Below are 27414 nucleotides of genomic sequence, written 5' to 3' on the forward strand. Positions count from 1 at the left end.
GCATCAAAAACCGACATCGGTGTGTAAAGGATATCACCGCGTGGGGCTGAAGAACACTTCATAATACCTGTTGGAGCCGATTTATATTATTTATTCATTTATTGTTTTGACAATCTAATCCAATAATGCCAATGAAGATGTTGATTATTTATTGGATGTTTTAGATGAATTATGATTGATTGATTGTTTTCAGCTGCTCACGCTCCTCCCGGTGGGCAACTTACTCCTCCTATAATTGGGAGGACAGCACAGCTGGGCGCTGCCTTTGTCTGTCTGTCATACTGAAGGATTGTTTGTTTACCACGAAATAAGTTTATTTGTATTATATCAATCAATCAATCAATGTTTATTTATATAGCCTAAATTCACAAATGTCTCAAAGGACTGCACAAATCATTACGACTACAACATCCTCGGAAAAACCCACAAAAGGGCAAGGAAAACTCACACCCAGTGGACAGGGAGAATTCACACCCAGTGGGACGCCAGTGACAATGCTGACTATGAGAAACCTTGGAGAGGACCTCAGATGTGGGCAACCCCCCCCCCCCCCCCCCCCCCTCTAGGGGACCGAAAGCAATGGATAAAGAAAGTCAACCACGGTGAATACTTTTTGTTTGTGAAAATAAATTAACATTTTGAAACTGGAAGTATCCCCGCGAGTGCTTATTAGGAATTTAGCGCGTCATAAAACCTCCTCCTCAAGGCTACTCTGCAAACTTCATTTTTATTTTTTCGAAACCTTTTTGGATTGACAGAGTAGCCGCAACAATACCACTGTCAGTAACTACAGTTCATCGCTACATCTGTAAGTGCAAGTTAAAACTCTTCTATGCAAAGCGAAAGCCATTTATCAACAACACCCAGGAACGCCGCCGGCTTGGCTGGGCCCGAGCTCAACCTAAGATGGACTGATGCAAAGTGGAAAAGTGTTCTTGTCACGACCCGCGACTCGGATCGTTTATGGTTTTGCCTTTTGATATGTTTTTCATCATGTTTGTTTCTGGACTCTGCCGATCCTTGTGTTTGAGCACTTCCTTGTTTGTTTTAGTCACCATGGCAACGTAATGTGCTCCTCCTCACGGGCTCCTGTCACACACCTGTTTGTGATTATTATTTGTGTATTCAAGCCCACCTGATTCCTTAGTTCGTCCTCGGTCCATTGTTTGCTTCACGCAACCAGTCACGTTAAGTGAAGTGAAGTGAATTATATTTATATAGCGCTTTTCTCTAGTGACTCAAAGTGCTTTCCATAGTGAAACCCAATATCTAAGTTACATTTAAACCAGTGTGGGTATTTTGTTCTATGTCTTTCCATGTGCTAAGTTCCGCCTTAGCTTCGCGTGCGGTCGGCACGTTATATTTTTGTACTTTTTGTCTCCAGCTAAGTTTAGCATTAGCTTCCCGTGCGTAGGCACGCGCTTTATTTTTTCCATTTCTGTGTCAGTGTTCTTTTGTTTTATTATATTAAAAACAAGTCTTACCTGCAATCCTGCTGACTGGTCGTTGTGCATCCACGAAGTGCGCCACAACGCGTGACAGTTCTGTGGTCTGACGAGTTCACATTTTAAATTGTATTTGGAAACTGTGGACGTGGTGTCCTCCGGAACAAAGAAGAAAATAGCCATCTGGATTGTTATAGGCGCAAAGTTGAAAATTGGGGGTGTATTAGTGCCCACGGCATGGGTAACTTACACATCTGTGAAGACACCATAAATGCTGAATGGTCCATACAGGTTTTGGAGCAACAAATGGACGGTATCATGGACGCCCCTGCTTATTTCAGCAAAACAATGCCAAGCTACGTGTTACAACCGCGTGGCTTCGACTGTTGAACGACCAAATCTCTACATAAAACAAGAATGGGAAAGAATTCCACTTTCAGAGCTTCAACAATTAGTTTCCTCAGTTCCCAAACGTTTTTTGAGTGTTGTTAAAAGAAAAGGTGATGAAACACATTGGCGAACATGCCCTTTCCCAACTACTTTGGCACATTGCAGCCATGAAATTCCAAGTTAATTATTATTTGTGAGTTTGAATATCAAATATCTTGTCTTTGTAGTGCATTCAACTGAATATGGGTTGAAAAGGATTTGCTGTTGTGATCCGGCTTCCGGATCACACATCTCTAGCATGTTTATGTCCTTTTTGTATTGTCCTATGTTTTGATCATGTTTTGGACTCTACCGATCCCGTTTGTTAGCGCACTTCCTTGTTTCGTACTGTCACCATGGCAACCTAATTACGCCTCCTGCACGGACTCACTACGCACACCTGTTTTGAATTATTTGTGTGGTATTCAAGACCACCTGCTACCTTAGTTCCTCTTGGCTGTTTCGTTTGCTCACGCAACAAGTTACGATCTGTTATCCTTCGTTGTTTTTACTCTGCTAAGTTTTAGCTTAGCTTTCCGCGCGCTCGGCTCGCGTTGCTGACGGACTTTTGGACTCCACCCTTGCTACAAGTAGCATTTAGCTTTCCGTGCGGTGGCACGTGTAACCTGGGTGACAAAACCCCATTAAATATCCTCATTTAAATATCCTTTTAAAACCCCATTGAATATTCTTTGTAATTAAATATTCCTATTTAAATAATTGTATTTAAATATCCTCTCAAAACCCCATTGAATATTATTTCAAATTAAATATCCTATTTATTTGCGTGTCTTTGCGTGCGTCATTACGTCACGCGGGCACATGACCGCGGGCGTCATTACGTCACGCGGTCACGTGACCTATTGCGGGAAGCATAAAATCCAGGAAGTGCGAGAGGGACGTTGCTGCAGGTATGTGACTCGGTTTTGACACTAATTACTAACTTTAGCTTTTATTGAAATGTAATAATTTCGAACTGCAGGAGCCAACTACTGAAGCCGTGGGTCGTCGTGCGAGAGTGTTTAAGTGTGATTTATCTGCGGAATTGGTGAGTTGTATCTGTGTAGCTTAGCCGCTACATTCATTTTGAATGGAGCTGTTAGCATCTACTTATATGTCTGTTTCTTTGAATATTGTCAACTAAATGAAACGTTAGCACTCTCAACAATTGTCTGATTTGTTTCTGGGTTGTGTTAATTGTTTGATGGTTGTCAATGCTATGCATCCAATGCCAAATAATAAAACAAGGTGACTCGGTAAAGAATCTGGGTATTATCTTCGACCCAACTCTCTCCTTTGAGTCACACATTAAAAGCGTTACTAAAACGGCCTTCTTTCATCTCCGTAATATCAATCAATCAATCAATCAATGTTTACTTATATAGCCCTAAATCACTAGTGTCTCAAAGGGCTGCACAAACCACTACGACATCCTCGGTAGGCCCACATAAGGGCAAGGAAAACTCACACCCAGTGGGACGTCGGTGACAATGATGACTATGAGAACCTTGGAGAGGAGGGAAGCAATGGATGTCGAGCGGGTCTAACATGATACTGTGAAAGTTCAATCCATAATGGATCCAACACAGTCGCGAGAGTCCAGTCCAAAGCGGATCCAACACAGCAGCGAGAGTCCCGTTCACAGCGGAGCCAGCAGGAAACCATCCCAAGCGGAGGCGGATCAGCAGCGCCGAGATGTCCCCAGCCGATACACAGGCAAGCAGTACATGGCCACCGGATCGGACCGGACCCCCTCCACAAAGGAGAGTGGGACATAGAAGAAAAAGAAAAGAAACGGCAGATCAAATATCGCTAAAATTCGCTCCATTTTGTCCACTAAAGACGCCGAGATCATTATCCATGCGTTTGTTACGTCTCGCCTCAACTACTGTAACGTATTATTGTAACGTATTATTTTCGGGTCTCCCTATGTCTAGCATTAAAAGATTACAGTTGGTACAAAATGCGGCTGCTAGACTTTTGACAAGAACAAGAAAGTTTGATCACATTATGCCTGTACTGTATATACCTTTATATACATATATACATACATATATACCTATACTGTATATACATACATATACACCTATACTGGCTCACCTGCACTGGCTTCCTGTGCACTTAAGATGTGACTTTAAGGTTTTACTACTTACGTATAAAATACTACACGGTCTAGCTCCATCCTATCTTGCCGATTGTATTGTACCATATGTCCCGGCAAGAAATCTGCGTTCAAAAGACTCCGGTTTATTAGTGATTCCTAGAGCCCAAAAATAGTCTGCGGGCTATAGAGCGTTTTCCGTTCGGGCTCCAGTACTCTGAAATGCCCTCCCGGTAACAGTTCGAGATGCTACCTCAGTAAAATATTTTAAGTCTCACCTTAAAACTCATCTGTATACTCTAGCCTTTAAATAGACCTCCTTTTTAGACCAGTTGATCTGCCGCTTCTTTTCTTTCTCCTATGTCCCCCCCTCCCTTGTGGAGGGGGTCCGGTCCGATGACCATGGATGAAGTACTGGCTGTCCAGAGTCGAGACCCAGGATGGACCGCTCGCCTGTGTATCGGTTGGGGACATCTCTACGCTGCTGATCCGCCTCCGCTTGAGATGGTCTCCTGTGGACGGGACTCTCGCTGCTGTCTTGGATCCGCTTGAACTGAACTCTCGTGGCTGTGTTGGAGCCACTATGGATTGAACTTTCACAGTATCATGCTAGACCCGCTCGACATCCATTGCTTTCGGTCCCCTAGAGGGGGGGGTTGCCCACATCTGAGGTCCTCTCCAAGGTTTCTCATAGTCAGCATTGTCACTGGCGTCCCACTGGATGTGAATTCTCCCTGCCCACTGGGTGTGAGTTTTCCTTGCCCTTTTGTGGGTTCTTCCGAGGATGTTGTAGTCGTAATGATTTGTGCAGTCCTTTGAGACATTTGTGATTTGGGGCTATATAAAATAAATATTGATTGATTGATTTTATGATGCAGTCCAGTGAACCACTGTCTGCTATGCACTTTATTTGTGGTTGCAATTGGTAGATTTTGATATTAGAGAATTAATATTTTGATATAAAAATTATTATATTTATTCTAATTGGATTCATGAATTATTGTACAATATTAAGAAATATGCTTGCTATTAGAATACAGTAGTATTATTTAGTATCTGAATGTATTTTGTGTGCGCGCACTGGAAAATTGCCTGGTCCTGCCCTTGTTGAACAGGACATGTTGGATGGCGAGCTAGAGCCTGAACTAGAGTCTTAAGCTTTATGCCTGGAACTGAATCCACCCAACCGAGCCCCGGGCGGGTAGGAGGCTCCTCAGCAGCCGCTCTGTTTTTTCCCTTTGGGTTTTTCATAACTCAACAAGTTAATTTCTGTCCTCCCTGAACTTTCACATTTACCTGTTACCTTCACTAAAATGCCACCACAACGTGGACTTTGCGAGGTCGTTTAATGAACTGTCGTGTTGCGCCTATACCATCCATCCATCATCTTCCGCTTATCCGAGGTCGGGTCGCGGGGGCAACAGCCTAAGCAGGGAAACCCAGACTTCCCTCTCCCCAGCTTCTTCGCCTAGCTCTTCCCGGGGGATCCCGAGGCGTTCCCAGGCCAGCCGGGAGACAGTCTTCCCAACGTGTCCTGGGTCTTCCCCGTGGCCTCCTACCGGTTGGACGTCCCCTAAACACTTCCCTAGGGAGGCGTTCGGGTGGCATCCTGACCAGATGCCCGAACCACCTCATCTGGCTCCTCTCCATGTGGAGGAGCAGCGGCTTTACTTTGAGTTCCTCCCGGATGGCAGAGCTTCTCACCCTATCTCTAAGGGAGAGCGCCTATACCATTCTTGGTAAAAACAAGGACTGAATCAAGTACTTTATCACATTGTAAATATTGAACGTTCTGTAATTTATGTTGAAAATGTGAATGGCCATTCGAATTTACATGTCTTTTTGTTGTTTATTTTTCCTATAATTCTTTAATATAATTTGGTACCATTTAAACTTAAAACCGGTGTTCAGTCTTCATTACTCAATCAATCAATCAATGTTTACTTATATAGCCCTAAATCACTAGTGTCTCAAAGGGCTGCACAAACCACCACGACATCCTCGGTAGGCCCACATAAGGGCAAGGAAAACTCCCACCCAGTGGGACGTCGGTGACAATGACTATGAGAACCTTGGAGAGGAGGAAAGCAATGGATGTCGAGCGGGTCTAACATGATACTGTGAAAGTTCAATCCCTAATGGATCCAACACAGTCACGAGAGTCCAGTCCAAAGCGGATCCAACACAGCAGCGAGAGTCCCGTTCACAGCGGAGCCAGCAGGAAACCATCCCAAGCGGAGGCGGATCAGCAGCGCAGAGATGTCCCCAGCCGATACACAGGCAAGCAGTACATGGCCACCGGATCGGACCGGAACCCCTCCACAAGGGAGAGTGGGACATAGGAGAAAAAGAAAAGAAACGGCAGATCAACTGGTCTAAAAAGGGAGTCTATGTAAAGGCTAGAGTATACAAATGAGTTTTAAGGTGAGACTTAAATGCTTCTACTGTGGTGGCATCTCGAACTGTTACCGGGAGGGCATTCCGGAGTACTGGAGCCCGAAATGAAAAAGCTCTATAGTCTCCATTCCTAGAGCTGAATTTAGTTTCTTCTGATCTAGCCCAGTTATATAATTCATTGTTTACTTAATACTTGTACAGTGCTGTACTTAAGTAACATGCAGGCTACACATGCCTTTTCTTTTCCTTTGTGAAGTATTTTGTTGTGTTTTATTATTAAATCTGGTTCCTACCTCCACTCCTGCTTGCTCCCGTCTTTGGCATCTTGGGGCCGACACCTCCGCGCATCACAATGCGCCCACAAATCGTAACTTTTGCAAATCATTGTATTCCATTTTTTACATCTAACACAATTTCCCAACTCATATGGAAACGGGGTTTGTATATCACTACATCCCCAACATAATCATTGATATTGTAAGGATCAGCATCTTCTGCAAACTTTTCACAATAGCATTCTTCATTCCGATGCCTTATGGATGGTTTTTACTGTCATCCCCAGCAGTGAAACTGCAATGAGATGTGCCGTTAAGTGGCGAATGGCTCCTTTTTCTTTGGATATTACCGCCATCTGCTTCCAAATGAGTTTCAAGCTGCCGAGGGAAGGCAACAACAAGCATTCAGGAGAATGAATTGTTACGTCCAACATTGCAACTTGCAGGCGTCTGATAATGTAAACATGGCAAATATCTTTGGACTGCAGGGGCTTTTTGTTTTTGTTCTGTGGCAATGCACACACACGTGTTTGTAGGTCACATACTGATATGTGTGTGTGTGTGTGTGTGTGTGTGTGGTGTAAATGTCATCAGCCTATAGGGCAGCAGCGGGTGTACAGTATGCACTTTACACACAAGGAAGATGAACGTGCAACACAAAGCTGCTCGTTCTTGCAAAACAGTTCTTTGGTTACACTTTTTGCCTCTTGGAATCTGAATGAATAGTATATTTTTGCATCTGTAGGGTAGGAGCATTTAAAAAAAAAAAAAAATACAAACCCCGTTTCCATATGATTTGGGAAATTGTGTTAGATGTAAATATAAACGGAATACAATGATTTGCAAATCCTTTTCAACCCATATTTAAATGAATAAACTACAAAGACAACATATTTGATGTTCAAACTCCATAAACTTTATATTTTTTTTGCAAATAATAATTAACTTAGAATTTCATGGCTGCAACACGTGCCAAAGTAGTTGGGAAAGGGCATGTTCACCACTGTGTTACATCACCTTTTCTTTTAACCACACTCAAACGTTTGGGAACTGAGGAAACTAATTGTTGAAGCTTTGAAAGTGGAATTCTTTCCCATTCTTGTTTTATGTAGAGCTTCAGTCCTTCAACAGTCCGGGGTCTCCGCTGTCGTATTTTACGCTTCATAATGCGCCGCACATTTTCCATGGGAGACAGGTCTGGACTGCAGGCGGGCCAGGAAAGTACCCACACTTTTTTTTTTTACAAAGCCACGCTGTTGCAACACGTGCTGAATGTGGCTTGGCATTGTCTGTTTGAAATAAGCAGGGGCGTCCATGATAAAGACGACGCTTAGATGGCAGCATATGTTGTTCCAAAACCTGTATGTGCCTTTCAGCATTAATGGTACCTTCACAGATGTGTAAGTTACCCATGCCTTGGGCACTAATGCACCCCCATACCATCAGATGCTGGCTTTTCAACTTTGCGTCGATAGCAGTCTGGATAATTCGCTTCCCCTTTGGTCCGGATGACACAATGTTGAATATTTCCATAAACAATTTGAAATGTGGACTCGTCAGACCACAGAACACTTTTCCACTTTGCATCAGTCCATCTTAGATGATCTCGGGCCCAGAGAAGCCTGTGGCGTTTCTGGATGTTGTTGATAAATGTCTTTTGCTTTGCATAGTAGAGCTTTAACTTGTACTTACAGATGTAGCGACGAACTGTATTTAGTGACAGTGGTTTTCTGAAGTGTTCCTGAGCCCATGTGGTGATATCCTTTAGAGCTTGATGTCGGTTTTTGATACAGTGCCGTCTGAGGGATTGAAGGTCACGGTCATTCAATGTTGGTTTCCGGCCATGCCGCTTAAGTGGAGTGATTTCTCCAGATTCTCTGAACCTTTTGATGATATTATGGAGCGTAGATGTTGAAATCCCTAAATTTCTTGCAATTGCACTTTGAGAAAGGTTGTTCTTAAACTGTTTGACTATTTGCTCACACAGTTGTGGACAAAGGGGTGTACCTCGCCCCATCCTTTCTTGTGAAAGACTGAACATTTTTTGGGAAGCTGTTTTTATAACCAATCATGGCACCCACCTGTACCCAATTAGCCTGCACACCTGTGGGATGTTCCAAATCAGTGTTTGATGAGCATTCCTCAACTTTATTAGTGTTTATTGCCACCTTTCCCAACTTCTTTAAAATAGGTAATCTCTTGGCCTGGCCACAGGTGTATAAAATCAAGCACTTAGGCATGAAGACTGTTCCTACAAACATTTGTGAAAGAATGGGCCGCTCTTGGAACTGTCATAGGACAGCTCCTTCCTTCATCGGTTGTATTATAAGAACATGGAAATGTTTGGGAACAACAGCAACTCAGTCACCAAGTGGTAGGCCACGTAAACTGACAGAGAGGGTGTCAGCGGAGGAATTATGGTGTGGGGTCGTTTCTCAGGAGTTGGGCTTGCCCCCTTGGTTCCATTAAAAGGTACTTTGAATGCTCCGGGATACCAAAATATTTTGGAAAATTCCATGCTCCCAAGCTGGTGGGAACAGTTTGGAGCGGGCCCCTTCCTCTTCCAACATGACTCTGCACCAGTGCACAAAGCAAGACATCAAGGCGTGGATGAACTTGACTGGCCTGCACAGAGTCCTGACCTGAACCCGATAGAACACCTTTTGGAAGAATGTTTGAAAAATCCTATAAACACACTCTGCAACCTTGTGGACAGCCTTCCCAGAGGAATTGAAGCTGTAATAGCTGCAAAAGGTGGACCCGCATCATATTGAACGCTATGGGTTAGGAGCAGGACAGAGCTAGAATGTGTGTAATTAAAACTTGTATATAAAACCAGACCACATAAACAAACACATATGCTATTATGTTACCATCTCGCCCATAAGACCGGGGTCGAAGGTCACCAGCCAGTGAAAGGCTCCCTTTCAGGAAAAAACCAGGAAGTGGGTGAAAGGTGCCGAGGCAATGATTGACAGGTCTTCTAACAGATGTCCTTTGAAGCGGTCAACAAGTGTTGTGTGCACGTCCAGGTCATGTTGTGTAAACTGGTCACTGGCATACTGAGTGACGGATGTCTGGGTTAACTTCCTTCCCTCTTTGACTTTGTGTTCCCCGCTGCTTGTGTCGGGCTTTATTTCAAGCGTAACACAGCACTGACCGGAGGCCCAGTGCACGAAGACATGATGAATAATGCAGGAGACGAGATAAGTTACAAATTATTGTCTTTAAGACTCAGTTACTTGCTGTTTGTTTGCAAAAAAAAAAAAAAAGTACCAACCCTTTGGGGTAGTGTTGTCCCGATATCAATATTTTGGTACCGGTAGCAAAATGTATTTCGATACTTTTCGGTACGTTCCGATGCTTTTCTAAATAAAGGGGAGTACAAAAAAGGCATTATTGGCTTTATTTATAAACCTGCAAAAACACTGAGGCTATATCATCCCCACAAGCCTGTTTCACCAGTTTCCCTGATCGTCAAGGGATTTTATTATAAAAAGTATGTAAAATCCCCTGACGAGCAGGGAAAGCGGCGAAACTGGCTTGTAGGGATGAAAAACACAGAGGCTATATCATCCCCACAAGCCTGTTTCGCCGGTTTCCCTGCTCGTCAGGGGATTTTATTATAAAAATGTATGTAAAATATAGCCTCTGTGTTTTTTCCTGACCTAACGTATATTCCGCTCTACCCCGGTATTAAACGCTGTATAACGGATAAACCACAGAAACCTTGACTATATATATATATATATATATATATATATATATATATATAGAGATAGATAGATCCCCTCATTTTCTACCGCTTATTCCCTTTTGGGGTCATGGGGGGCGCTGGCGCCTATCTCAGCTACAATCGGGTGGAAGGCGGGGTACACCGTGGACAAGTCGCCACCTCATCGCAGGGCCAACACAGATAGACAGACAAGATTCACACACTTCTATATATATATATATATATATATCTAATATATATGAGATAGGCGCCAGCGCCCCCCGCAACCCCAAAAGGGAATAAGCGGTAGAAAATGGATATATATATATATATGTATATGTGTGTGTGTGTATGGCGCCTATCTCAGCTACAATCGGGCGGAATATGTATGTATATGTAAATATATATATGTATGTATATATATATATACTTATAAATTAATTTTAAAAAAAAAATAAAAAAAAAAAGCCAATTATGCAATTTTTTCTGGTCCCCTTTATTTAGTAAAGTATCAAAAGGCTATATCATCCCTACGAGCCTGTTTCGCAGGTTTCCCTACCTGTCAGGGGATTTTATTATAAAATGTGTATAAAATCCCCTGATGAGCAGGGAAACCTGCGAAACAGGCTTGTAGGGATGATTATAGCCTCTGTGCTTTTTCCTGACCTAATGGATATTCCGCTCTACCCAGGTATTGAGCACTGTATAACGGATAAACCACAGAAACCTTGACTATATATATATATATATATATATATATATATATATATATATATATATATATATATATATATATATATATATATATATATATATATATATACATACACACACACACCCACCCACCCACCAATATTTTGGTACGATACGCAACCCCGAATGGGACAAGCGGTAGAGAATGGATGGATGGATAGAAACATGTTACATAGAATCAACAAAACTTGCAACAGAGGGGAGGTATGAGGTCTGAGCCATGCCATAAGGCCTTTAAAGAGTTCAATGTTTGGCCGTTGACCAATCTTGGGTTGAGTTTTGGGTCTTTGTCCTTTTGGAGGACCTGTGGCCAAGCTTTCTGACACCCGGGAACTTATTTTGCTCGATATTCTCGACATTTCATGTACAGATTAGAACTAAACTGTGTTGGATGTAGCAAAGCAGCCCAAGAATGACAGGTCAAATCCCAGTCATTTAGAAATATGTCATTTTTGAGTTGTTTGAGTGACCGTCTCCCTGCTGGCCTGTCAAATGTCAATATCCACTGAGAAGTGGGTTGAGTCTTACATCCTGAATCCCACGAGTGTGAATTGAAGTAGTATTTACAGTCAAACCAGATTAGTTCCATTCTTCTGCTGCAGGCCCCAAGCTTGCGAGTTTGAATCTATTATGCCCAGACAAAGGCAGTTATTGACTCATACTTAGCACACACACGCCCTTTTGGGATGAATGTGCGTACAGAGCTTGTTCTTTGCCACCGAAAGTGTTATCTTTACTCGGTGAAGAACGGCTTCTTCTTTTCGTCTTCGCTTCAGTAGCCCGCCTCACTTCCTCCCTGAAGGCTGTCGCTGAATATATTTCAGCTAATTGTCTACATGCTGATTGAAACTCCGAATGGCTTTTTCTGAGCGGAGCAACACTCGGGCGTTGCACAGCTTCCCCAGCTCTTTATTATGCATTGGAAGGAGACGTAAGACTTCCAGAAAACTTGCTCGTAAAGATGCGGGAGGCCGATTTAATTACTCAAGTGGTTGGTGAGGTGTGGTTAGTGCACCACACCTTTCCTCTTCCAAGACTCTGTGGGACTGAACGTATTTAGCATTGTCAGGTTCAAACACTGATGACATCTATTAAACAGACAATAAGCAAGGAACCATGCAGAGACAGAGTTCAATTTAGCTCATGAGGAGAACGCATGGCGCTGCACACTTAGTCCCAGTCTCGCCCTACGCTCTAAGGTTCAGCTCCCGCGTCCCTGTTTTTATTCAGAGTTCCACAGTCAACATCACTGAGGCCGCCTCTAAAAGGAGTGGTCACATATATTATGCAAAGCAGGTCCAGGACGCACAGTACATGACGGAATGGGCTGGGGGGCCTTGTGATTTCGCTTTGTCCCCGCTTCGTCTGCGTCTTGTCATCTTATCTTCGTTGAGGTCCTTGAAGTCTCTGCTTCGTCTGGGTGCTGTCGTCTTATCTTCATTGAGGTCCTTGAAGTCGTTGGCTGTTAGCGGGCTAAAACAAAAATAAAATCTGTGACTGAGGCCACCCCTCAGACAAGAAGTTGTGTCCTTGCATAAATTAAAAAAAGTCCAACTTGAGCACAATAGCTAATAACTAAAGCAACGGACTTTAAGCATACTAAATTTTGTGTGATAAAATATACATAATTTTTTCATCAATCCATCCTATATGAGTTTCTGGGTGTTGTTGACACGGCTGTGGCTTTGCATAGTAGAGTTCTGACTTGCACTGAAGTGCTCCTGAGCCCATGTGGTGATATCATACTTGCCAACTTAAAAGTCGTACCAGCATGCTAATAAAGTGAATAAAAGTTTATAAAACTATTTTGGTCATAAAACACTTACATTTTTTAGATTTTTCATGAGCTAACATGCTCTAAAAGTAGTGTCATACAGTGTTTTTGTAGCAAATTAAGCTAAGAACTACTGTAATAAGATGCTAGACGCTAACAGTTAAGAAGTGTAGGCTAAAATGTTCTGTTATTGTGGGCACGAATACACTTAAGTGCTAAAAACCTTTTAGGCTAATATTGCTAAGGCTTGAAATCCTGTAATTGGCCTGTCGGGGTACTACTAATGCTAAAATGAATGAATGTTTTAAAATACTAGCATTTAAAAGGGTAGCATAAAATAGTACCAAATGGTCGCCACGTTTAAGCAGCTATGTGCTTAAAAGTCAGACCGGCATGCTAATAAAGTGACTAAAAGTTCATAAAACTGTTTTGGTCATGAATTCACTTAAATTTATTAGACCTTTCATGAGCTAACATACTCTAAAAGTAGTGTCATACAGTTTTTTTTGTAGCAAATTAAGCTAAGAACTACTGTAATAAGATGCTACACGCTAACAGTTAAGAAGTGTAGGCTAAAATGTACTGTTATTGTCTGGACAATTACACTTAAGTGCTAAAAACTTTTTAGGCTAACATTGCTAAGGCTTAAAATCCTGTAAATGGCCTGCCAGGGTACTACTAATGCTAAAATGAATGAAAGAACACTGCATTTAAGTGTTTCATGACCAACTTTTAACTTTCTGTTATTACACGATGTCCTCGCAAGCAACGATCCAGTCTGTAAATCCCCTGAAGAGCAGGGAAACCTGTGAAACAGGCTTGTCGGGATTAAAAAGTCTTTTTTTTTTTCGTATATATTCTTTATTATGTATTTTTTCTTTCTCAGGGCGCTGGTGTTGATCGTCCACGGGGCCGGGGAGCACTGTGGCCCCTACCATGAGATCGCACGGAGACTTAAGGAGATGTCCCTGTTGGTCTTTGCACACGACCACGGTAAGCGCACCCTCTCTGTGTACTGTTCTCTTCATTCTTGCATATATTTACACCGACTGTACACTCATGCCGAGGCACAGACATGCCATGACGTGCGTCTACATTCCAGGAAAACACATCCCCGCCTTTCTCGGGTAGGTTACGTCACATTTAGTCATAGTTTTTTTGTAGCGGCGGCTGAGAAAAATAAAGAAAAATGTAATTTTTTTTCCTGCTAAAGCTAATGTTTACCGGGCAATTTATTTTTAGCTCCTACAGTGAAAGCGTTGACACTGCACATGACATTCTGCAGAAAATAATATTTTCAACAATGTTGTTTTGAGGTTTAAAACCGTGCTTAAGCGCTAAAAACCCACAATGCAGTGTCCATTCATTCATTTTAGCATTACTAGTACCCTGGCAGGCCATTTAAAGGATTTTAAGCCTTAGTATTATTTAGCACTTAAGTGTATTCGTTCCCACATTAACAGAACATTTTACCCTACACTTCTTAACTGTTAGCGTGTAGCATCTTATTACAGTAGTTCTTAGCTTAACTTGGGACAAAAACACTTCATGACACTACTTTTAGAGCATTTTTGCTCATGAAAAATCAAATAAATTTAAGTGTTTCATGAGCATAACAGTTTTATAAACTTTTATTCACTCTGTTAGCATGCTGGTACAACTTTTAAGCACTTAGCTGCCTATATGTGGCGAACATTGTGTACTATTTTATGCTAGCCTTTTTAATGTTATCCTTTCAAAGCTTTTAGTACTTTTTAAAGTGTTTTTGTCGCTGCTATACCCACTAGGTAGCTTGGCGTAATTGTCAGGCCAGCCTGCTGAAACCAGTTTTAAAATGGTGCTTTCTCTGTTTTGTATCATCTTGATTGCTAACAACCGACATTGATGTTCATTCATTCATTTTAGCATTATTAGTACCCTGGCAGGCCATTTACAGGATTTTAAGCCTTAAGATTATTAGCCTAAAAAGTTTTTTTAGCACTTAAGTGTATTTTTCCCCACATTAACAGAACATTTTAGCCTACACTTCTTAACTGTTAGCGTGTAGCATCTTATTACAGTAGTTCTTAGCTTAATTTGGGACGAAAACACTGTATGACACTACTTTCAGAGCATTTTTGCTCATGAAAAATCAAATACATTTAAGTGTTTCATGAGCATAACAGTTTTATAAACTTTTATTCACTATGTTAGCATGCTGGTACAACTTTTAAGCACTTAGCTGCTTAAATGTGGCGAACATTTTGTACTATTTTATGCTAGCCTTTTTTAATGTTATCCTTTCAAAGCTTTTAGTACTTTTTAAAGTGTTTTTGTCGCTGCTATACCCACTACGTAGCTTGGCCTATTTGTCATGCCAGCCTGCTAAAACCCGTTTTAAAACGGTGCTTTCTCTGTTTTGTATCATCTTGATTGCTAACAACCAATAATGATGTTCATTCATTCATTTTAGCATTATTAGTACCCTGGCAGGCCATTTAAAGGATTTTAAGCCTTAGCATTATTAGCCTAAAAAGTTTTTTTAGCACTTAAGTGTATTTGTCCCCACAATAACAGAACATTTTAGCCTACACTTCTTAACTGTTAGCATGTAGCATCTCATTACAGTAGTCCTTAGCTTAATTTGCTACAAAAACACTGTATGACACTACTTTTAGAGCTTGTTTGCTAATGAAAAATTTTACAAATTTAAGTGTTTCATGACCAAAACAGTTTTATAAACTTTTATTCACTCTTTTAGCATGCTGGTACAACTTTTAAGCACTTAGCTGCTTAAATGTGGCGAACATTTTGTACTATTTTATGCTAGCCTTTTGAATTTTATCCTTTAAAAGCTTTTAGTACTTTTCAAAGTGTTTTTGTCGCTGCTATACCCACTAGGTAGCTTGGCGTAATTGTCAGGCCAGGCTGCTAAAACCAGTTTTAAAAGGGTGCTTTCTCTGTTTTGTATCATCTTGATTGCTAACAACCGACAATGATGTTCATTCATTCATTTTAGCATTAGTAGTACCCTGGCAGGCCATTTACAGGATTTTAAGCCTTAGCAATGTTAGCCTAAAAAGTTTTTAGCACTTAAGTGTAATTGTCCAGACAATAACAGTACATTTTAGCCTACACTTCTTAACTGTTAGCGTGTAGCATCTTATTACAGTAGTTCTTAGCTTAATTTGCTACAAAAAAAACTGTATGACACTACTTTTAGAGTATGTTAGCTCATGAAAGGTCTAATAAATTTAAGTGAATTCATGACCAAAACAGTTTTATGAACTTTTAGTCACTTTATTAGCATGCCGGTCTGACTTTTAAGCACTTAGCTGCTTAAACGTGGCGACCATTTAGTACTATTTTATGCTACCCTTTTAAATGCTAGTATTTTAAAACATTCATTCATTTTAGCATTAGTAGTACCCCGACAGGCCAATTACAGGATTTCAAGCCTTAGCAATATTAGCCTAAAAGGTTTTTAGCACTTAAGTGTATTCGTGCCCACAATAACAGAACATTTTAGCCTACACTTCTTAACTGTTAGCGTGTAGCATCTTATTACAGTAGTTCTTAGCTTAATTTGCTACAGAAACACTGTATGAGACTACTTTTAGAGCTTGTTTGCTAATGAAAAATTTTACAAATTTAACTGTTTCATGACCAAAACAGTTTTATAAACTTTTATTCACTCTATTAGCATGCTGGTATGACTTTTAAGCACTTAGCTGCTTAAATTAGGCGACCATTTTGTACTATTTTATGCCAGCTTTTTGAATCCTATCCTTTAAAAGCTTTTGGTATTTTAAATGTGTTTTTTTGCTGCTATACCCACAACGTAGCTTGGCGCTATTGTCATGCCAGCCTGCTAAAACAAGTTTTAAAACCGTGCTTAAGCGCCAACATATTTTAAGTTTCAAAATGCGCCACACATTTTCGATGGGAGACATGTCTGGACTGCAGGCGGGCCAGGAAAGTACCCGCACTCTTTTACTACAAAGCCACGCTGTTGTAACACGTGGCTTGGCATTGTCTTGCTGAAATAAGCAGGGGTGTCCATGATAACGTTGCTTGGATGACAACATATGTTGCTCCAAAACCTGTATGGACCATTCCGCGTTAATGGTGCCTTCACAGATGTGTAAGTTCCCCATGCCTTGGGCACTAATACACCCCCATACCATCACAGATGCTGGCTTTTCAACTTTGTGCCTATAACAATCCGGATGGTTATTTTCCTCTTTGTTCCGGAGGACACCACGTCCACAGTTTCCAAATATAATTTGAAATGTGGACTCGTCAGACCACCGAACACTTTTCCACTTAGCATCAGTCCATCTTAGATGAGCTCGGGCCCAGAGAAGCCAACGGCGTTCCCAGGTGTTGTTGATGAATGGCTTTCGCTTTGCATAGTAGAGTTTTAACTTGCACTTAGAGATGTAGCGATTAACTGTAGTTACTGACAGTGGTTTTTATGAAGTGTACCTGAGCCCATGTGGTGATATCCTTTACACTCTGATGTCGGTTTTTGATGCAGTACCGCCTGAGGGAACAAAGGTCTGTAATATCATCGCTTACGTGCAGTGATTTCTCCAGATTCTCTGAACCTTTTGATGATTTTATGGACCGTAGATGGAAAAATCCCTAAATTCCTTGCAATAGCTCGTTGAGAAATGTTGTTCTAAAACTGTTTGACAATTTGCTTACAAATTGGTGACCCTCGCCCCATCCTTTCTTGTGAAAGACTGAGCATTTTTTTGGGGAAGTTGCTTTTATAGCCAATCATGGCACCCACCTGTTCCCAATTAGCCTGCACACCTGTGGGATGTTCCAAATAAGTGTTTGATGAGCATTCCTCAACTTTATCAGTATTTATGGCCACCTTTCCCAACTTCTTTGTCACGTGTCGCTGACATCAATTTAAAAAGTGAATGATTATTTGCAACAACAACAAAATAAAGTTTATGAGTTTGAACATCAAATATTTTGTCTTTGTAGCATATTCAACTGAATATGGGTTGAAAATGATTCGCAAATCATTGTATTCTGTTTATATTTACATCTAACACAATTTCCCAACTCATGGAAATGGGGTTTGTATATAATACTGCAGAAGAATCAATCAATCAATCAATGTTTATTTATATAGCCCCAAATCACAAATGTCTCAAAGGACTGCACAAACCATTATGACTACAACATCCTCGGAAGAACCCACAAAAGGGCAAGGAAAACTCACACCCAGTGGGCAGGGAGAATTCACATCCAGTGGGACGCCAGTGACAATGCTGACTATGCGAAACCTTGGAGAGGACCTCAGATGTGGGCAACCCCCCCCCCTCTAGGGGACCGAAAGCAATGGATGTCGAGCGGGTCTAACATGATACTGTGAAAGTTCAATCCATAGTGGCTCCAAGACAGCCGCGAGAGTTCAGTTCAAGCGGATCCAAGACAGCAGGGAGAGTCCCGTCCACAGGAAACCATCTCAAGTGGAGGCGGATCAGCAGCGTAGAGATGTCCCCAACCGATACAGACGAGCGGTCCATCCTGGGTCTCGACTCTGGACAGCCAGTACTTCATCCATGGTCATCGGACCGGACCCCCTCCACAAGGGAGGGGGGGACATAGGAGAAAGAAAAGAAGCGGCAGATCAACTGGTCTAAAACGGATGTCTATTTAAAGGCTAGAGTATACAAATGAGTTTTAAGGTGAGACTTAAATGCTTCTACTGAGGTAGCATCTCAAACTGTTACCGGGAGGGCATTCCAGAGTACTGGAGCCCGAACGGAAAACGCTCTATAGCCCGCAGACTTTTTTTGGGCTTTGGGAATCACTAATAAGCCGGAGTCTTTTGAAGGCAGATTTCTTGCCGGGACATATGGTACAATACAATCGGCAAGATAGGCTGGAGCTAGAAATGTGCAGAAAAGGTTAGAGACTTTGTGAATCCTGACTGCAAAGCACAACAGGTCCCTGCAGACTATTTTATTACCTCCTCTGTCAGCACAGGAAAGTTAGCCTATTTTTCTCCTATTAATAAAAGCCTGTCGAACCCGGAAATCCTGCTCTATATAAATGTCAAGCAGCGTCATCCATCAGAGCCCAGAGCGTGCATATATTCCAACCCATAGTGCATTTGGAGAGATGTTTACAAAGAGGAAATGGCAGCCATGCATGTGCAATCATCACACGGTGCAGCTGGGAATCGCTCTGGATGAATATTTCTACCTGTGTTTACATTTTGATGAAGAAGGTGTCGGACGCACGTGACGCCAATGCTTAAGAAGCTCACTGGGGTAGAACTCGATCAATGGTTGCTATGGTGACCGGCATCACCCCACTGTTTTGTTCTGCTGCAGACAATACATGCACACTTTTCTATGTTCACATTTAGCGGCATTTTCTTAACCGTTTGTGTAACGTTCATATTGTTGTTACTCAGCCGACGTTTGTGGGTCTGATGCACCCGATGCATTTTAATGCCTCACCTTTAAACACTTTGATGTTAAAATATTGAACAGATAAGTTTACCTTATCCCAATAAACCTCTGTTCGGGACCACTGTTTTTGGGAAACAATTAAAAAAATATATATATATTTTATTTTTATTTTTTAAAGATCCATATTTCTGTTCATAATAACAATAATAAAATAACTTGCGTCAAATACAGCCGTCCCTCATGGAAAAAAATAAAGGAAAAACACCTAAGTAATTATTGAAAGAAAAAACAACAACAATGAAAAAAATTACCGGAAGCTTTAGTACAATAGTTATTGTTTACTATAGTTTATTATTATTCACTGTATACATTTTCAAATAGTATATTGTAAAATTGTTTGTTTTTCAAAATGATTCAGAAATACAAACCCAAAAAGAAAATATGTGATACAATACAAAAATAATCTTTATTTTGTTATTTTATTTATTGCAATAATTATAATTTCGCTACAGAAAATTAAAACCATTTTTTTTTATTTAATAAAATTGAAAAAAATGTTAATATTGTATTTACAATGCATTGTAGCTGAGAGGCACCAGCGACCCCAAAACGGAATAAGCGGTAGAAAATGGATGGATCATTGTATTTGAATTACAGTGTTTTGGGGATTTTTTTTTTTTTAAGTAATTTAATATTATTTTTTAAAGATGCATATTTGTGTTCATAATAACAATAATAAAATGCCTCACGTCGAGGACAGCCGTCCCTCGTTTGTTGTTGTCAACAAAGATCCTAAATGCCTTCTATGTTTAACATTCCTAATTTGACTTGGAAAAAAATAAAGGTAATAATCTAAATAATTATTGGAAGAAGAAAAAAAAAAAACAATAAAAAAATTTACCGAATGCTGTAGTACAATAACACACCCAAAAACAAAATATGTGATACAACACAAAAATAATCTTTATTTTGTTATTTTATCTATTGCAATAATTATAATTTTGCTACACAAAATATAAAAAAAATAAAATAAAATTTTAAAAATGTTTAATATTGTAATTACAATGTATATCATTGTATTTCAATTACATTTTTGGGGGAAACACATTTTAAAGTCATTTAATATTAATTTTCAAATATACATTTGTGCTCATAACAAAAAATAGCATATTGTAAAATTGTTTGTTTTTTGAAAATATGTGATACAGTACAAACATAAAAAACACATTTTAAAGAAATTTAATATTTTTTAAAGATGCATTTGTGTTCATAGTAACAAATAGTATATTGTAAAATTGTTTGTTTTTCTAAATAATTCAGCAATACAAACCGAAAAAGAAAATATGTGATACGATACAAAAATAATCATTATTTTGTTATTTCATTTATTGCAATAATTATAATTTTGCTACAGAAAATGAAAAAAAAAAAGGTTTTTCAAATCAATAAAATTGAAGAAAAAATGTATATTGTAATTACAATGTATTTAAATTACATCTTTTTTGGGAAACCCATTTATAAAGTAATTTATTATTATTTTTTAAAGATGCATTTGTGTTCATAATAACAATAATAAAATGCCTCGCGTCCAGGACAGCTGTCCCTCGTTTGTCAAAGTCAATAAATATCCCAAATGCCTTCTAGGTTTAACATTCCTAATTTGACTCGGAAAAAAATAAAGGAAAAAAATCTAAACAATTATTGGAAAAAAGAAAAAAAATTACCGGATAATGTAGTACAATAGATTTTGCTTACTATAGTTTATTATTATTCACTGTATACATTTTCAAATAGTATATTGTAAAATTGTTTGTTTTTCAAATTCATTGAGAAATACAAACCCAAAAATAAAATATGTGATACAATACAAAAATATTTATTTTAATATTTTATTTATTGCAATAATTACAATTTCGTTAAAGAAAATTATTTTAAAAAATCTAAAAAAATTAATGACATTGAAATTTTTTTTTATTATTATTACAATGTATATCATTGTATTTAAATTACATTGTTTTTGGGAAACTAATTTTAAAGTACGTTAATATTATTAAATTAATGGGGAAATTGTCGCTTTCTCGGTCCGAATAGCTCTAGCTGCTAGTGGTCATGATTGTGAACAATGTTCAGATGTGAGGAGCTCCACAACCCGTGACGTCACGCGCACATCGTCTGCTACTTCCGGTACAGGCAAGGCTTTTTTATTAGCGACCAAAAGTTGTGAACTTTATCGTGGATGTTCTCTACTAAATCCTTTCAGCAAAAATATGGCAATATCGCGAAATTATCAAGTATGACACATGGAATGGACCTGCTATCCCCGTTTGAATAAGTAGGCCTTTAAAGCTGTGGTTGCCAGGTAGTCAGCCTGGCGACATCACCTCCTACACACCATCTATCACCCTCAACAGACCCATGATATCCACGATGCTTTTTCTCCCACCTTTTGTGCAAACCTCCAGCGATCCATGTTCACAGCAATTGCCATGTTCTATGTACCCTTTTCTGTCAGCTAAGATTAGTTGTTTAGCATTGCCTCCCTTGGAGCGCCTTTTGTTATATTTTGCATATTGTTCTCTTTGCACCCTTTTTCCCTCCGCTGCTGGAGCGTTTTGAGTTCATTGAGATTTTGTTAGTTTTTAGGTTAGGTAAGCCGGGCTTTTGATAGCCTGTTAAAGGGGAACATTATCACAATTTCAAAAGGGTTAAAAACAATACAAATCAGTTCCCAGTAGCTTGTTTTATTTTTCGAAGTTTTTTTCAAAAATTTTACACCTCACGGAATATCCCTAAAAAAAGCTGTAAAGTTCTTGATTTTCGCTATTTGCGATGCGACCGTCCGTTTCCCTGTGACGTCACACAGGGCTGCCAATACAAACAACTGTCACGTCTGTATGTCTGGTTTTATGTTTGATCATGTTTTGTTTTGTTTTCTGGACTCTTGTTCCGTTTTTTCATTTCCCGGTTTGTTTTGTTACCATGACAACTCATTGCTTTTCACCTTGCCCTCCTAGTCACGCCCATGCCCTCAGTCCCGCACCTGTTCTTAATTATTAACAGCCACTATTTAAGTCAATTTCTTTCTGTCCGTCAGTCTGGGAACATCAACTTTCATTACCCATGCCGTTCTAACTTTCATTGCCTTACATACTTCATGCCATGCTTTTTGATTCAGCCACGCCAAGTAGGTTTTTGTTTGTATTTATGTCTTTGATAGTATCTTTTGTTTGTTTGTAGATAGTATTGCTATTGTGCTGTTTTTGTTCTAAGTTATAGTATAGATTTTTGCCTTTTTTTTTGTATTTTGAGTATTAATAAAATTTAAAACTATGTACCTGAATTCACGCCTGGCTCGTCCCATATTCCCTCTGCGTCGAAGGAGCACAAACAATCCAAGTCCAAGCCTGACAACAACATGGCGGTTACCACAGCAAGATATAGCGACATTAGCTCGGATTCAGACTCGGATTTCAGCGGCGTAAGCGATTCAACAGATTACGCATGTGTTGAAACAGATGGTCGGAGTATGGAGGCAGATAGCGAAAACGAAATTGAAGAAGAAATTGAAGCTATTATGCGAATAGCTATTGACGCTATTCGGCCATAAAATGGGTGTACCTAATGAAGTGGCCCATAGCGTGGCTGCCTTATTAGCATCGCCGGTAAAATGTGCGGACCAAACGATCAGGACTTTCGCATCTTGTGACACTGGAGCAACTTAAATCAGTCGATTGGTAAGTGTTTGTTTCGCATTAAATGTGGGTATCTAGTTTCAAATGTGTAAATAGCATGTTAGCATCGATTAGTGTAGCATGTTAGCATCAATTAGCTGGCAGTCATGCTGCCACCAAATATGTCTGATTAGCACATGCGTCAACAACATCAACAAAACTCACCTTTGTGATTTCGTTGACTTTATCGTTGCAAATGCATCTGCAGGTTATCCATACATCTCTGTGCCATGTCTGTCTTAGCATCGCCGGTCAAATGTGGAGACACTCTGGTACATTCAATGGGGGTCTGGCAGCAGATTTCTTGCCAGTGGTGCAACTTGAATCCCTCCCTGTTAGTGTTGTTACACCCTCCGACAACACACCGACGAGGCATGATGTCTCCAAGGTTCCAAAAAATAGTCGAAAAAACGGAAAATAACAGAGCTGAGACCTGGTGTTTGTAATGGGTTGAAAATGAAAATGGCGGGTGTGTTACCTCGGTGACAAGACCGATAAACAGAAAGGTGTTTAATTTGCCAAAATTCACCCATTTAGAGTTCGGAAATTGGTTAAAAAAATACATGGTCTTTTTTCTGCAACATCAAGGTATATATTGACGCTTGCATAGGTTTGGTGATAATGTTCCCCTTTAAAGTTTCTCCCTTTTTGGACCCTCTCCCTTGTTCGAAATAAATCTTTGTTTTCAAACTCCTGCATCTGTGTCCAGAGTCCTGTTCAAGTCTTGACAGTGCGCTCCATACTTGCCAACCTTGAGACCTCCGATTTCGGGAGGTGGGGCGGAGGCGTGGTTGGGGTGGGGGGCGTGGTTAAGAGGGGAGTATAAATCACCAACTCGAGTATTTCATATATATTTCATATATATATATATATGTATATATATATGTATGTATGTATGTATGAAATACTTGACTTTCAGTGAATTCTAGCTATATATTTATTTTATTATATATTTAAATAAAATAAATAGTTGAATTTCAGAAAGCACCTATCAAATAAACAGTAATAAAAACACATTTGTTCTACTAACTGTGCTTGCTGGTTACAAAAAAAAAAAAAAAAATTACCTTTCACTATTTGAGTAACCTTTGTTCTGCCATTTGCGTACTGGCGAGAGTCACTTGCCGTCAGGTGCGCAACACCACATAAATCGTTGGCCAATCAAAAAGCAACCCCATAACGCTATAGCCAACATTCACCAGGAGATGGCGACAGACAACATAGAATCACTCTATTACAGAATGGCTGTAACTTCCTTGTTCTTTTGCTTCGTATCCTTGTGTGTGCAGTTTTTTATTAAAATTTGTAGATGTTGTAACGTGATTGGGCAGGCAAGGTGTTTATATAGTGGGAAAGCGGCCGTGAAAACAGGCCGTCCCCACTCAGGTCCGCATGGAGCTCGAGGGGGCGTGGCCACCGGCTCCGCTGAATTTCGCGAGATTTTGGGGAGAACATTTCTTCCGGGAGGTTTTCGGGAGAGGCGCTGAATTTCGGGACTTCGCCGGAAAATCCGGGAGGGTTGGCAAGTATGGTGCGCTGACAAGGAAGTACAAAACTTGGCTGTGAAAACAAAACTTGCGCTAAGGCAAAACTATGGACATAAACTAAAACTTGCACAATGGCAGAACTATGAACAACTAAAACGAAAACACCTACTGTGACCGAGAAAAGGGTATGTAGAACATGGCAATGGCTGTGAACATGGATCGCTGGAGGTTTGCACAAAATGTAGGAAAAAAAGCAGCGCGGATATCATGGGTTTGTCAACGGTGATAGATGGTGTGTTGGAGGTGATGTCGCCAGGCTGACTACCTGGCAACTACAGGCTTAAATAATGCTGTGGTGATTAGTGAAAACAGGTGCGTAACAAGGGGACAGGTGAAAACTAATGGGTTGGCATGGAAACAAAGCAAACAAGGAAGTGCAAAAACAGGAAACAATGGAGTTTTAAGCAAAACAGAACATAACTAAACAAAACATGATGACAAGACATGACGATATTTTTTATCTATGTGATAGCGGGGACCCTGCCATTCAAAACTAAGCTGCTATATTACTAATGGTTAATGTCACTATAGCTGAACAAATAGTACAATAGCAATAGGAGAGACTATCATCCCTGAACACCATGGAGTTCATGTAGGCTTTATGATGCACTTTCATGATTATATCAACAATCAGAGACAGCTTCAGGAAACTTCTCATTTAACACAATGTCCTTTTTTGCTGCTTCAACACAGCTTAACCTTCCTCTTGTGTTAGCTTTCTGTTACCATCTCTTATGTTAACGGGTCGGTTTTGTCTTAAATCAGCTGTAAAATACACTAAAAACAATTATCTATCATCCAATTTGTTTCTCATCTCTTGGTTACCTCGTTAGGCTTCCTTATCCTTGAAAATATTGGTTTTAATATTTTTGGTTTGGGCCATTGGGCCTTTTTTGTCAGTATACCCCTCGATTTCAATTTTTTAAAATGGTAAAACGAACCTCAAGAGAATCATATAAATAAAAAAAAGGTTGTTGTGTTACCTAACTATTACTAAGGGGTATTAGAACACATCTCTTAAATAAATGTGTTTTATTTATTTTTTCATTTTAAGAATTTTAACTATAGTAACATCTATGGTGTTACGGGTCAATTTCGACCCATATATATTTACTTCAAGAAAAAGGCTAAAACGTATTTTTTTCAGCAACAGAAATCCAACATCAAACAAACAACAACCAATCAAGCAAATGAAACCAAGAGAAATAGATTACTAGTTCCAAAACTAATAAAAAAACTAAATCAGAGTGGCAAAAAGTGACACTTTTAGTGTCCGTCTTTTGTTTGTTTTTGTACAGGATAACAAGGTAAAATGAGAATCCACTAAAGCTCACATGATTGGGAGAGGAGCTGGCTGTCAGTGTGTTCAGTTTTGGCTCTTATCATTGCTTTATCATCTTATTTTTATAACTGGGTCGAAACCGACCCTAACAACACCAAGGGCATAATTTCTACCAGAGCATTTTATAATTTAGTGAAAAAAATTAAAATGTTTTATTTTGTTGACAGAGTCAAAAAGCTTTGATGCAAAAAAATAAATGTATGAGGTGTTTTTATGCATTTAAAAACTAAAACGGGTCGGTGCCGACCCTAACACAAGACGAAGGTTAATCAACACAAAAAAGGGTAAAGAGAAATAACTTAGTTGTAAACTGTAGGTCGGTAATGCTTGTCTTTCTCTCAGACAGGGCTTTGCACGTACACACACACACCGCACAGCGAGTTATCGTTACGCTAAAAGCTAATTAGCCTTCAAATCAAGGATTACAAGCGAGCTGAGCTGCCGCTTATGTTTCTAGAACATCAACGGGCTCATAGTGGTGTTACTAGGAGTTGACTTGGAAGTGTTTATTAAAATATGGGGAGAGTCCGCTGCATTATGCTCACCTGCTATACACCTTTCTGTTCACCCACCATCTCTCTTCTCCGCCTGCCTGAGCACTGTTACATGTGCTGAATACGCACTGCTGATTGGTTGTTATTGCTCTGCGTGTAACCAATCAGATGGTTCTGTGGGTGGGACAATGCTGGGTGCTGCAGAGACTTACTGGCAGAGGCAGAACTAAACGGAGCAGCTTGTTAAGACTTTAGTTTAGGTGTTATAGCTTTTTTGTCAAGGCGGCCGCCTTAACAACAAAGAAAACCCTGATATATCAATAAAAATTTAATCCATAGCATGGATACTAATATTGTTTTAGAGTGTTTGTTGGTGGTTTCTCCTCTGGAAGAGGGGTTTCCCTTCATGTGTTGATTTATTTGACTTGACTCGGGTGGATCGACAGAAATAATATGGACTTGTCGTTTTGTCCGCCACAGTCGGCCACGGTCAGAGTGAAGGAGACAGGATGGTCATCAAGGACTTCCAGGTGTACATCAGAGACTCGCTGCAACACATCGACTTGATGAAGTCTCGTCACCCCAACCTGCCCGTCTTCATTCTGGGACATTCCATGGTGAGGAGCATGTGTTAACACTCTGTTTGTTGGTATAAACCCACAACTCTTGTGTGTTGTCCTTGAGTACTGCCACCTACGATGTAGTCAGGGGCCGAGGGTCAACTCCAGGCCCCCACCGGTACATCATTTAACCGGTACTTCAACCCACGTGCTTATGGTTGTCAGCAGACACTATGGAAGAGTTGGACCTAGAGTACTTTGTTGGAATGACTATTGGAGAATCTGGTGGTGAACTGTGTTTTTTTTTCTCAAAACAGCTGTCTGTAACGTGGCAAGAACAGAGGATTTAGGTCCCTGAAAACAATAACGGTAAACCGTTGTTTGTCACGTCTAATTAACCGATTTTTAATTCATTATCACAAGGTAGAA

General features: G+C 40.1%; 1 protein-coding gene across 3 annotated transcripts in view; it reads left to right on the forward strand.

The window, feature by feature from the left end:
* The window catches only part of mgll (monoglyceride lipase), an 82439-nt gene that overhangs the window by 24661 nt on the left and 30364 nt on the right, over positions 1–27414 (forward strand). For 2 of the 3 annotated variants that reach the window (XM_061904869.1, XM_061904868.1), the window contains 2 exons: positions 13776–13882; positions 26906–27042. In XM_061904869.1, the coding sequence (XP_061760853.1) occupies positions 13776–13882; positions 26906–27042 (244 nt within the window). Of the gene's footprint in view, positions 1–2681; positions 2786–2856; positions 2923–13775; positions 13883–26905; positions 27043–27414 lie in introns of those variants that run through there. The other variant, XM_061904870.1, reaches the window with a different exon arrangement.

Source organism: Nerophis ophidion, linkage group LG06 (assembly GCF_033978795.1).
Source record: "Nerophis ophidion isolate RoL-2023_Sa linkage group LG06, RoL_Noph_v1.0, whole genome shotgun sequence".
In the NCBI taxonomy this organism is placed as follows: Eukaryota; Metazoa; Chordata; class Actinopteri; order Syngnathiformes; family Syngnathidae; genus Nerophis; species Nerophis ophidion.